The sequence below is a fragment of the Leucoraja erinacea genome, chromosome 31 (genome assembly GCF_028641065.1).
Source record: "Leucoraja erinacea ecotype New England chromosome 31, Leri_hhj_1, whole genome shotgun sequence".
NCBI classification, from domain to species: domain Eukaryota; kingdom Metazoa; phylum Chordata; class Chondrichthyes; order Rajiformes; family Rajidae; genus Leucoraja; species Leucoraja erinaceus.
In genome coordinates this window covers 14,908,191-14,922,114 of record NC_073407.1, presented here as the reverse complement: position 1 = coordinate 14,922,114, position 13,924 = coordinate 14,908,191, and the positions used below count along the sequence as shown (strand labels likewise).

At 38.2% G+C, this 13,924-nt stretch overlaps 1 protein-coding gene across 12 annotated transcripts in view; it reads right to left on the bottom strand.

Annotated features, from left to right (window-relative positions):
* LOC129711967 (rap guanine nucleotide exchange factor 1-like) overlaps positions 1-13,924 on the bottom strand; it is a 122,176-nt gene that overhangs the window by 24,824 nt on the left and 83,428 nt on the right. For 4 of the 12 annotated variants that reach the window (XM_055660036.1, XM_055660035.1, XM_055660038.1 and 1 more), the window contains 5 exons: positions 9,704-9,958; positions 6,175-6,267; positions 3,716-3,739; positions 3,385-3,476; positions 1,040-1,148 (listed from right to left, as the gene is read on the bottom strand). In XM_055660036.1, coding sequence (XP_055516011.1) covers positions 1,040-1,148; positions 3,385-3,476; positions 3,716-3,739; positions 6,175-6,267; positions 9,704-9,958 — 573 coding nt within the window. The remainder of the gene's footprint in view (positions 1-1,039; positions 1,149-3,384; positions 3,477-3,715; positions 3,740-6,174; positions 6,268-9,703; positions 9,959-13,924) is intronic. The other 8 variants (XM_055660041.1, XM_055660043.1, XM_055660042.1 and 5 more) reach the window with 6 other exon arrangements.

Here is a 13,924-nt window from a genome sequence, read left to right as displayed (position 1 = left end):
CCCGCCTCCCCCCACCCTCCCCCACCACTCCCATGAGCAGACTCAGAAGTGATGAATTGTCTGATTGTTTTTGACAGCTGCTGGAAACCAAATGGTTTGCTGTCACAACTCATTCAATCCTTCTACCAGGAGGTGAGGCCTCCTATTGCATGGTCAATAATAATTCTGCATCTTTTCTGAATATATACAATTGTTCTACGGAAGCAGAGACAATAATTATTTCCAATTCTGGAGATACACTTGTTGTGGTAGCGCACGCACACACATTATATAAAAGCTTTTAATGGATATCATGATTTACTTTGGGTTCTCAACAATAAAATGTAGATCATTTGAACTAATCAAAGCGAAAACCAAAGTAAGAAAAAAAATGTAATGCATATTTAAAGCACCAACCCAATTTATATCGATGTTTACATATATATATATGTATAATAAGATTGTATTAGGATTGCAGTTTGCCTCACCTTTTCAGGGTTCCTTTGAGATTAAAATATAGGAAATCTGTTGCCTTTATTGCAGCTGGCACCAATGCAACCATAAATTAACTGCCAATATGAGATTTTGGTTTAATTTAGTTTCTTTCCCTGTCCCCACTTCAGTATTGCTACTGTTCCCAGCCCACCCACACACACAGGCATGGTTCAATTCCAGCAGCTACACACTACAGCAATTTAGGAGACCAAATATGGGATTTTGCTTGACTGTGGGCCTATACTACAAAGCAACAACAGACTGGTCTGGATTTGTTGAACAAATAACTTCACTGCAAATAAGAGGCTCAGAATTAACCATGGATGGCACAGGTGAGACAATCAAAGAGTATCCAGACTCCAATGCAATTTACAACGGACTGAATCAGGTGTGATTCAAACTACAAGCCTGTGTACTTTCCTTCACCCCAGCCAGAATTTCATCCATCACTCTATCACACTCAGCATTAAATTCATCCGAGGTCACTCGCAACAGTCTGATCACTGATACAACAGTGGATTGCTCTATTCCAGGTCGGTGCCAACAATGCAAAAGTATGCTTTACCTCTTGTTTGAGTGTTAGTCTCGCCACAATTTCTTCATGATCTATGAGGGACAATTCATCCGTTTCATCATTTGGATCCAAATCAGATGAATTTTGTGTGTCTGCTCGCCTAAGAGAAAGACAAATAAAACAGAAATAAATCAATCGGCAGCACATGAGATAGCTTGGCTTCCAACACCAGATAAATAAGGAATACATATAAATTATAATTATCAATTATTCTCTTCTGAAGGAAAGTTCGTTGGATTTCATATCGTCTAAATATACACTATTGTAGCAAGAATATTTGATAGTTTATTTTGATTATAATAATTTAGCTGAGGGGTTGCTCCGCCATGAACGCAAATTAAAGTAGGTTTAACTGTGGAACAGTGGTACGAAACAATATCCTAAATGCCATACAATCATTAACTCTTGGGGTATGACTTTGTGGTCATTTTCATTCCCGTGGACTCCCTCCCCAGAGGCACAATGTAATGGAAATAAATAAATGGGAGTCTGTTAGAAAGGCATGATGTTAATCATGAGATATTCTAATTGACAGATAGACTGGAAAAATCAAAAGGGCAAAGGCAATCTAATGGGGGTCACACTGTTTGTAGGATAGTTTCTTAGGATAGCTGGTTTTGAACCAGAGAGCAGGTGTTTTAAACATAGTATTGTGAAAGATGATGGGCTTAATTAGCAATCTCATGCTGAAGACTCCCCCAGGCTGTAGTGATCATAATACAAATGAATTTAATATTCAACTTGAGGGAGAGAATAGGCCAAAGTTTAAGTACAAGGCGCATGAAAGAGAAAACTGCCACATTACGTTAAGGGTTCAGTCAGTCTAGATATTGTGGCAAACTGTATGCTTTCCAACCATATTGCCCACAGGGCCAATATATCTTTTTCTTCATCTAAATATTCATCTCTTTTCAGTCAGCCAGTTTTTGCTTGCATCATGTAAAATATTCCTAATTCAAATTCCTTCAAATCCACATTTATATACATGTCAAATATCAGATATGTTGAGACAGATTTCTTTCAACTGTGGCGCAACAATAGAGCTGCTCCTTCACAGCGCAAAAGGGTTCGAGCAGAGTTTGTTAATTCCCCCTGCAGCCGTATAAGTTTTCTCCAGGTGCTCCAGTTTCCTCCCTCTTTCCAATGACGTGCCGGTTTATAGGTTAAATGGCCTCTGTAAATTGCCCTTTGTGTGTAAGACTAGTGCGTACAGGTAATCGATGGTCGGTGCAGATTCGGGCTGAAATACCCGTTTTCAAGCTGCATCTCTAAACTTAACTAAAGTTATCATTGCTGAAACCTCTCTCTGGTGCCATAACCTACATTCAGTTTGTACTGTACTGAAAGCTTGAAGCCTAGGCTGATCTGGAACCAAGATGCATAACGGCATTAACAAGACTGCTTCCCATAACTTCTCCTTTCCACCCTTGCCTCTACAGTTGCAGATAATGCAGTCTATGTAAAGGAACCCTCTTATGTTTTTTTGTTTGCATTAATCATTACTACAAACTACAAAACAGACCAAGACTGCTCTTTTTGGCTCTTTAGCCTATATCTTCACATTTAGTTAATACATCAATCGATCCCTACCCCAGCAGTATATTCGCCAATGTATTCAACAACATCAAATTTTCTTGGACAAATCCCACCATGGCCTTTTCTAATCTCCCCTCCCATCATACTTCAACTTTTGGCATCCTCTTCCCCATTGGAGTCAGGTCTTGCAGTTATCCAATGTCACTTAAATAAGTATTCTATAAATTCCTCTATTCAGTTGTATATTTACACAAGAATGTGGTGAAAATACACTGATTGCCAAATAAATATAATGCGATGGTTGATAATTAGCACAAACTCGATGGGCCAACAGGTCTGGTTCCATGCTGTATAACTGCATTACAAAATCTACTTGAGCATTTTAATTTATTTTTAAACAGCGCTTCACAAATTCACAATTGTCTCAATTCAATGCAGTTGGGTTTGTACTCAAATTATTCTATTTCTTCTTAGCTGTGATCTTAAAGATAAAGAAAAGTAATATTTTGCTTTGAATCAAATAATAATACAAAATATACACGCTTTCGGAGTATGAACTGGATTTTTCATTATCTATTTAGTTGTTTGTGTCTGAACAAATCCCAAATTTAATGAACACACCTTTTGTACATTTAATTAAGATTGGAAGCCAAATTGTATCGTGACAGAAGTCGTGTACACACCCTGGTAACAAATGACAGCTCATGGTCAAGTGGATTATTACATTCCAGGAGAATTTTGCAATCATGATTTTTTTTGCTGAATGCCAAGAGTCTAGGTCTTTAAATCAACAATCCCACCTGTCATTTCTTTCTTGGTTTTCCTTTGCATTAGTTGATTTGGGGGAATCACTGTGATGGATCTCTTCTCCGTTAGAAGATTCTACAGGCTCCTGGAATGAAATTAAATTGGTTATGCAATGTGTGGGGAAATATCACTAGGTATTAAATTTTATCAACACACTTTTGAATTATGTTAGAATCATATCATCATCTACAGCTTTTCGACTACATTAGGTATTCTCAAATATTATCTACTACTGACGATAACCGTCTAAAAATGTGCTAAAGCCGCCGAGTACTAGTGGTACTAGTGCAATTTAAGACAAAAGTTAAAGATGGAATCACTTACAGTATCAGCACACATCGGCATTTCCTGAATAGCCAGAAAGAAAGAATAAAAATGGTCGATGACTAACACTGGGTTGTTTTTCCCCAGAAAATGCCAACTTTAAGTGCTAAATATCAATTGGAAACTGTATTATATCCAAAATATGATCCGCAAATAAATAGTGCTGAATATGGACACAGCCATAGAATTATCCATTAAAGTATGGAAAATAATATTTAATTATTTCATGATTGGTCTCATATAGGAACAGTCAAGATGTATCTTTGGCAACTTTGTCAATTATCCAATTGGTTGGAACTCTTTTAAAAAGGTGATGTATTTAGAAATCCATTGGAATCTGTTATATTGATTTTATGACTATTATTTTTTAAACTATTACATAAATCTGCAGAAAACCACTTTTGGAAAATGCTACAGTCAGCACTTACACGAGTGCCAAGAGATATTTAGTACCCAAAATAGCTTTAAAAAAAATTAGTGTAGTAGTAGAAGCCACTAATACGAGGCATAAAACTTACTGCGGTATAGTCCACTGAGGAGTGTAAGGGATAAAATACTTGTTTAGCTTTTGTAGCATTAAATTTTACGCCTATTGTTACCACACACAAGCACAACACACACTGGACTGTCAAACTGCAGAGTGAGAGCATTTTATCCATAGCTCTATCAAAAGTGAAGCGTTTCCAAAAGGCTGTAGCGCTTACAATAGTTAGCTAAGTATATACAGGTCAACTAATTATAATCCCAAATTAACTGAGTGGTCATTTTGTTCCAAATCTGAAAAAATATTATCTAGATTGCATTTAAGACTAATAGGGTGCAGGTTCTTGGAAAAACAGTGATGTGCACAGTCGAGAAACTGGTTAGATTTTAAATATACATCTGGAGATAAAAACTTTAATGGTTTATTTCTCTCAGACAAATAACCACAAGCTGGTCACGTTTACTATTCTACAAATGTTTATATGTTCCCTCAAAATTGTCAAGCCAAAATGCTAGAGTAAAAAGCTGAATCAATCCATTTTCATCACTGCAGCCATATGAGAAAGTAGTCTAAAGGCCAATAGTCGCTCTCCATGCAAGCAGTTATGTGTAGAGCAGTATGAAGCATGTTAAAAGCACATGTTTTAGAAGCTAAAAGCTACACCATGACCAACAACCGCAGCCTTCTCAACTACAACTTTGAGCATTGACATGAGTACAAAGAGGCAGTTCAGTATTTTGTGTACAGCTAAACCTGTTGCAGAAAATGTTTGCGTTAGTTGTGTGCCCTGGAAGAACAAGATTTATTCTGTTCTAAACATCTTAAATGATGCAATACAAGATGTTTTTCTGCATAAGATAGAGAGAGACGCTGGATACTAATGCCATAACCAAGTTCTTCTTATTCAACCTTGATTAGATGCGGCAAGCAAACAAAGGCAGGCAAAACAACAACTGGGACTTGTTCAATGCCCTTTGACTATTTAATGACACTACCTAAAAGAGCACTGGGAACCTTTGCTCCATTAAAGTTATATTAAAACTTGGTTAAAAAAAAGAAAGATTAAGGAACACCCTAAAGGAGGGACAGTGGGATAAAGTTGTTCAGAGAAAGAATTCCAGCACAGGGTTTTGGCAGAAGATTCCAATGGATGAAACAATTACAGTGAAGAGATGAACAAGAGGGTAACTTAAAAGAAATGTCACAACTCAATTTCTAGGTTGGCAAAGAATAGAGGTGTGTGAGCACATGAAGAAAACTGAGAACAGAATAAGTGTTTTACTGGAAGTATTGCTTTGTTTTGAGTCATTGTAGATCAAAATCCTAGTGCTGTGTGAATTACGATACAGGCAGAGGTACTCTTTGTGCATGTGCACCTCACATACAATAAAACGAGCATGGCAACAAGCAGCTTGATGTTTGGCCAATACCTCACTATCACAGCTGTCATATACCAAATGACATTTTTGATGTTTCTGTAAGTATGAAGTAGAATATTTGGTTGCATTGATGTAATGACTATATATTGGAATTGGAAATAGATTTTAGAGATGACTCCAAGACAATGTCGATTTTGAAAATGAAAGCTTAATAAACAGGGACTGCATCTAATATTTTGAAACATGCTTACCTATTTATGGAAGCTGGCCCATGTTTGTTTCAGTCAGCTGCCAATGGTATAAATGCCAATTAGATCTCAATAAACAAAGCCAGGTTATCTTGGTGATAAGAAGCAAAATTCCTAGCTATACCGCCCATTGGATTATGGCTGCCAGGCAAATTGGTCATGTGATACCCTACCTTCTTAGTGGGTCCAATACTGAAAGACTACAGGGTGAGCAGTTGGTTGATGTTAATTTTATTAATGATGAGTTTCACAGCACAATGAAATGAGCAGCACAATAGAAAACCATTCCAACATGCTTCCCTCTAGAGCCAAGCACCAAAGACTCAACATGCTTCGGATGCTACTTACTGCTTGAGAGTGAGGGAGGTCTCCATTGGTTTGGTTGGACGAATACAGATTAACGTATTCCCCCTCACCAGCATCCTCACTATTGCTCTCGCTCTACAGGAGAGAAGGCCTCAAGATGTTCACTCTCGCTTCAGTGTACAATGGTTTTCAAACTCAAGACAATAATCAAACCAAACCCATCACTCAAACACTGATCTTCAGCTCAATCTCCCATATTTATTTATTCCAAAAGGCACTCGAGATGCTCTGCCACAATGTTTATTTTTAATGTTAAAAATCTGAACATTAAAGCAAATCAACTGAAGCTTCCATCACCAAAGCTTCTTCCTCCTCCAACCTCACCACCTGTGGAGTGTTCAGGGCAGGGCCAACCCTGCACCATCCAATGCCTTCATGCTGCTGGATCACGGGGTGCAGAGTTCCTGTGAGAAAGGGTCTCTACATCCGTCCAAGTATTGACATATGGGGGAGATTGGAAACACACATTATGATTCAATGTGCAGGAGCAAGCTGACAAAATCTGTCATTTGAGTTTGATGGTGATCCGCTCAATAGGATCAGATTAATTGTTTCTGGAGTACTACAGAAAAGCAAATATTTGCATGATTAGGTAGATATGCACAGTTAACTGCTGTGATAGGGGGACGTGGGGAAGAACATGAGAGTGTGTAGTATTTAGAAATTCCACTTTAAAATGCTCAGAAGTCAAATCAGCAAATTGACATTTGCAGCTCTCCATTAACTAGAGTCTGATTTTATGAACCTGGTTTTCTGCCAAGAAATGTCACAATGAGATTCAGTATGCTTGCAATTAATTTCCTTTCCTTGTGAATCCTCGTGACAAATCGACTTCAATTGATAAAACTAATGCTGCAATTAATTTGGTGAAACTAAGAAGCATAAAAAATAACCCTTAAATTACGTAAAAATCATGGAAATTGCATGCAGAACTAGAAAAAAAAAATCTAGAGCATAGTACATGAATAATATGACCAGAAGGTTCAACAAGCCTCTCGCTACATAGTATAATGTACATCTCATCTGTTTGCACAGTTCTTTTCGGAAAAGACACAAAATGCTGGAGTAACTCAGCGGGACAGGCAGCATCTCTGGAGAAAAAGAATGGTGAAATTTCAGGTCGAGGTCCTTCTTTTCGGAAATGTTTGTTAAAGTATCTCAAAGGCTCTGGTGACATCCATGTTTTTAAAGTTCTACAATTTGTACATCCTGTGAACAACATTCATTTATTCATGAATTATGTTAACTTTTCAAGATTTTCTTTAAAAATGTAAATAATTTGGTGTACATATAGTGGCTGTACATATGGTGTACATATAGCTGCTAAATTTGTATAAGATAATTACAAGCAGTTGAATAAGGGGTGGGAATTAATAAGCTTTGGCTGCTTCCTTCTCCTTTTCGGACACATTATTTCATTTATTTATAGATATTGTTATGACACTTTATAAATATTTTTGTTTTGTTTTTTGTATGCTGTTTCACACTTGTTTTTTATTCTTTTTATATTCTGTTCAAAATAAATAATAAAACAAACAAATAAATAAATAGATAAATAAATAAAAAGCACATCCATGAAAAATCCACGTGAAAAACTTAACACTCCCTGAGGATTATTGATCACAAATCTATACCCAGCTGTTACTTTAAAAAAAGTTATTGAATATTTAGCCAGTCTGTATTTCCATGCTGAAATTTAACTGATCCAAACAATGCAACATTTAGAACATTTCTGAACAATCCAAGGAGTTAGTTGGAGTCGCTGATGTACGATACCCAATATTCTCTAATGGTGGTTAAACATTTTAGTGGAACAATTGAAGCAAGTTCTGCAACCTCTTGTCACCCCTACTTGTTAAATATAAAAGGCTGAACAGAAATTAATAGTGAGAACATATTTCTTCCCAGTATCCTTGTTACCAACTTCAAGATAAAGGCACCTTTGAGCTCAAAGCTTTACTTAAGATTAGCATCAGTAGAGGGTTTACTCCTCCGAGCAAGACATTTTCTGAAGCTGAACTCTTGTCAGTCGTTTTCATCCACATGAACTTGGTTATTAACACATTGATTTTTTTTGATCTATTTGACCATTCCGTGCCTGCTCGGCCGGTCTACATTTTACAAAAACATGGTCACGTAAAATTCTTAAGTGTTCCAAAATAAGTTGTTCCAAGTTTTGTTTGCCTCTTGCACGTTCATGTCCGACCCACATGGCTCCTCTTGACACTCATCAACGTTGCGACCAGTCCACCGCTCCATCGTCTTCCTTCCTAACTGCACCAACGAAGGCTGCATGGCTATTGCCGACTAAGTCCTTGCTCGAGTGGATTTAGCACCCCACTGTGATGTACCAGTTGTCTTGATCTAAATTAAGAGAGTTTTTTCTCTCTAGATCCTCCATAAAACATACTATACAAACCAAGTCTTCAATTGCATGTTCCAAATCTGTTGTTTATAATACTTGGGACTTTTCATTTAAATAGTGCCTCCATTATAATCAAAGCTTAGTTTCAAATTTTGACATCCCCATTGATATTTGATCTTTCCCCACAGATTTAAGACCTAGGAGAGGTTTCTTTCCCTAAAATACATTATATTAAGCACACTGCAATACCCAAACTTGGTATTATCATCAAATTAATATAATTTCCTTCAATCATAAATTAATAATTTACATAAAACAAAATGGCTCAGATCACCAGGACTAAAACATAACATTACATAAACATAACTAAACATATCCTGAAACATTGAAGTTTTGTAGTCAGGCTTATTCAGTCTTGAACCAGTCTAAACCAAGCTGCTATTAAACTATAACATTACCTTCTATTCCACTTGATGTCCATAGGTACTCAACTTTAGTATTACACAGAACATTGCAACCCTGATATATTTCTATCTCTTTATCTTTTTTTCTCCTTGTTACTCTTCCTCCTTGTAGGTACACACTTGCTACATACCATTCTGGTCTACCTCGTCTCATTAGTATATTTCTTATTGATCATAATCCCAAATATTATAATTCGCATCATTTCATATTTAGGATTTGGTGCAGCACACATCACAAGTGTGGAAGCAAAGAATGCTTGGTGTGGCAAATAAATGGTGGTTTGGACTGCTGGCATTAGCACTTTGATGGCATCCAGCAGATGGTATTTGACTATAACACACCCGACTGGTTTGCTCAGTTAAGATATGACGTGCTGAAATAACCATTAAAAAAAACCAAATCATTGATGCTGCATTTCTTACCAGCATACAATTTGATTATAAACACCAAATTACTGAAATCAACCTTTTCAAAAATGAATACCACACTGGAGATGATCTTCATTTGAACAGAGAGCACATTAGCATACTTTAAATGTAGAATGCTAATTTAATTGGTTTTAAGTTGGAGAATAATTATAAAGATATCAACCAAGTTCTTCTACGTCAGTTGCAGATTTAGGACCTTTTATCACAAGTATAGGTTTTGAAAAGCACTGAAGTATTCATAAGCAATTCTCACCGAAGTAGTTTGGAGAGAGTTAGGAAAAGCAGACTCAGGAGGGAGGCAGACGACAACAGGCTTTGCATTGTCATGAGAGCAGTCCAGCAGTTCCGCAGCTTTCACTATGCTAGCTGAGCCCGGCAAAGTTAGATCGGAGCTCCTCGATTGGTGCACAGCCGGAAAGTGGGAGGAGATAGTGCAAAGAGAAGGAGATGCAGAGGTATGATGGTGAGGAACAAAGTCCTGCGAATAGGATCTAAAAACCGACTTGAACTGAGGAGAGAGAAAGAAAGAAAAAGGAAAGGTTCATAGGTCATTTATAAAATTCTGGCAAATGCACTGTGTGCAGGTCATTTAAAAGCACTTTAAGGAAAACTTCTCCCTCCCACCTCCTGTCCCTCGGACTACTTTCTCCCTAGTAATCAATTAATCAGTTATACTGGGCTGCATTTTCCTAGGACAACATTTCAACTCTTGTTTGTTCGAACCATAGGTTTATACATAACAACCAATCAAGTGATAACCCAGCTTGTTTAGTTTCAGATAAATGTGATGTAATCATGGTCAGTTCAAAATAAATTCAATCACATGCTTGATATAATCAGATTGAAAATGTTAATCATTCCAAATTTGCCAGTGAGGATTCATGAGGTAACTTTCAAACAAAACCAAGACGCGTTTCTCACAGAAAGCTTGTATGCAATCAAGAGAGATAATCGCGTAGATTTTTATACCAGGAAATTAAAAAAAGATAATACTCAGATCAGACAGCTTCCGTGAAGAGGGAAAAGGTCAACATTTCAGGTTGATGATTTTTTTGGTTCTTCATTGATGACTCCAAAATGAGTGGTATTGTAGACACTAAAGATGGTTAACAAAAATTATAACAGGATCTCGAACAGATGCGCAAGTGGGCAGAGGAATTGCAAATGGAGTTGAGTGCCGGTGCAGCGCGGTCAGTGACTCCGGGTGGGCGGAGGGACCAGACAGTCCCCAACTCTGCTGCAGCTGACAGGGACGTTGCCGGATTTTCGTCCCCGTGTGTGCGCTGCCCGGAGCCGTGGCCCCGCTCCACCCGGCCCCGTGTGTGGGCGCTGCCGTCCCACAGCCCGTGACAGTGCGGCCTCACAGGGGGAGACGGGGTGGGGGGGCGGCTGTGGCTGGACAGCGCTGACCCCGAGGGGGAGAGTGGGGGCTGTCCCGAGGGATGCGCTCCTTCCGCCGCTTACACCTTGGTGCTTGGGTTCAGAGCGCTCAGTCACCCTCCAGCCCTGGGCTGTCATGAGCCAGGACCTGCCCTCAATCTGCCAGCACGCTGCTCTTTCACAAGTCAGCGAGCAGCAGTGATTTTGGCGGTTTTCACACGGTTACCCCTATTCCCACAAATTTTTACAGCGCAAAAATCGACCATTTTGGCCGTTTTTAAACAGGTAAGGACGTGTGTTGCATGTGTTACTAGTGTATGCCGGAAGCTGTCTTGTACTCCAGAAGGATTGAGCTACTGCGTGTCACGCCCTTTGACCAGATGACCTTACGTGCAACCTCCCTATTGTACATGCACATAAAAGATAAACTGGTTCCAATTTATTATTTGATCTTTGAGTTTATTATTGGCACAATTGATAGCAACCAAGACAAAGGGCGAAATCTAAAGTGGAACAGAAACTCCTTTCATACTATATATACACAACACTAATCTATCATACAAATATTATCATTTTTACAGGAAATATTTAGATTAGTACAGTGCATGAGTATAGCTGGAGCTCTGTCTACAATCTGCCTAACAGATCAGCAGATTCATTTGAAATCTGTCATAGTGTGGGAAGGAAATTGAGAAATGGACTTTGCGTGACCTTGCTTTACTTAGCTTGATGTTTCAATCCTTAGAATCAACACTAAAGACTACACATTTACACTGACATAATTGATCACTCCCCTCCCCCTATAACATTTATGCCAATATCACTTCACTTAGCCTAGTGTCAAATGTTATTCATGAGAAGTGCCGTAAGACATCCAGCTGATTAAAGATGCTATATAATAGGTCTGCAATAGATGTGAATAATTAAGTCTCTTTGAACGAATTAGCCCATATTTTTACAATTAGTTGTCGTGAGCAGTAGATAATCCAATATATTTTCAATCTAGTATATTCCATACTGTTTTTCTGTATTGAACATTAACCTATTTTAATTCCTTTCCTTGATTTCTTATATTTAGCACCAAATTTTAAACGTTGGACATCGAATCTGTCCAATTTATTCCAAATAGTACGCATAAATTAAGTACTGTACACTATAAATAAATCAGCTTTGATTTCATTTTTCATCCAATGTAGTCAGATTTTCCTTCATCTATCTCAAATGTACTTTTTTTAAACAGAAGAAAATTCCAAGTGTGCACTCTGCAGAAACTACTGGATGGCATCAGAGTAAGAAAATGACCCCGTACATGTATCTCACTTTAAAAGAAAAAAAACTGCATCCAATATAAATTAGAAAATGGAAGCATCCAAGCACTGAATGTTGAGAATAATCTACAAATATGTGGCAATCATTTGTGGCCTTTTTCTCCAGTCTTTAACCATGCTGTGGACAACTAAACGTTGTCAAGATCTCCAGTCTAAATTCCATCATATATACGTCACCAAGCCTGTCCTGATCAAAGGATGAGACAGAGTTTCTTCCCACAGGCCATCAGGACTGTAATTATTGTTGTGTCTTTAAAAAAAAATGTAAATACTGGTTCTGTTCTGTTTTGCACAATCCCGCAGGCATTGCCACTTTCATTTCACTGTACATCTTGTATGTGTATGTGACAAATAAAGTCGACTTGACTTGAATAATGCAATCACCATTCCCCTATTAGGTACAATTTCTGAATATCCAACGCATTTTGTGTTCACCCATATACCAATGTGATCTCAATGCAATTTTATTGCCAACACTAAACTTGATGCAGTGGTTCGAGAGGCTGGTCATGGTGCAAATCAACTCGTCTCCCAGACACCACTGCAAATGTTCCACCACCACCACCCATCTCCCTGGCCCGACACCCATCCTGGCAACATCTGGATAATAAGGACACCTGCATCAGTTCTACCTTCGACACTGTAATTCCCCAAATTCCACAATTAGCAAAGATAGATGACAAAACATCCTCCACAATAATTCTCAACACTGATGCCGCACAAGGCTGCTTTCTCAGCCCCAAACTGTACTCCCTATATGTCCAAAACTCTTGCAAATTCTGCTCCAACTACATATACATGTTAGCAAAACTAAGGAGCTGGTTACTGATTTCAGGAGGTGGGCTCATGCCTCAGTCTGTATCAATGGTGCTGAAGTGGAGATGGTGAAGAGTTTCAATTTTCTGGGTGCAAATATCACCAACTGGTCCTGGTCCAACCACAATGACACTACCGCTAACAAAGCACACCAAATCCTCTATTTCCTTAGAAAGTTAAAGACATTCAGCATTTCTTCAATCACACTCACCAGATTTGGTGGATGCACCATAGAAAGCACCTTATCAGCATGTATCACAGCTCATTTTGACAACTGTTGTGTCCAAGACTGCTGGAATTTGTAGAGTTGTGCATTAAGTCCAGTCCAGCATATAAACCAGCCTCCTCCCTTCAACTCCATCTACACATCTATAGGTACTCCCTTCAACCAGCCTCCTCCCTTCAACTACATCTACACATCTATGGGTACTAGAGAGGGGAGAATGTAAAAGGGAACAAAAATGAGGGGGGGGGGGATGAAGGGGAAAGCAGGAGGCAAGGTTTACCAGTGGGTATGTGGAATTAGAGGTCATGATCCCACTAAATGGCAGAACAGACTTGAGAGACACAGTGATGACTTTTGCTCTTAACTCAATTTGATACCTTTGCAGAAATCCTTCTGATACTTTATTAACATAGATATTATTAACATAGATATTATTAACATCATTTTGCCTTTGGCTTCTTTAAATAAATAACTAAGGGATGTTTTGCTTTGATCATTTCCTTCTTGGAGTTTTGCAAATTATTCGAAATGCAGTAGTTTGAGGGAATATTCAAGCACAAATAGTGGTTTAAAATGAGTTACTTCAATAATAACAGCAATGTCTCAGGTGGAATCGATAGTTGCTTTTGACCAAAGCTTTTGTCAGAATCTTAATCCATTCTGTGGTATTAATTTCTAATTATCACAGTTTTGTTCCAACACAGCAATCTGCAATGGCAGGCAA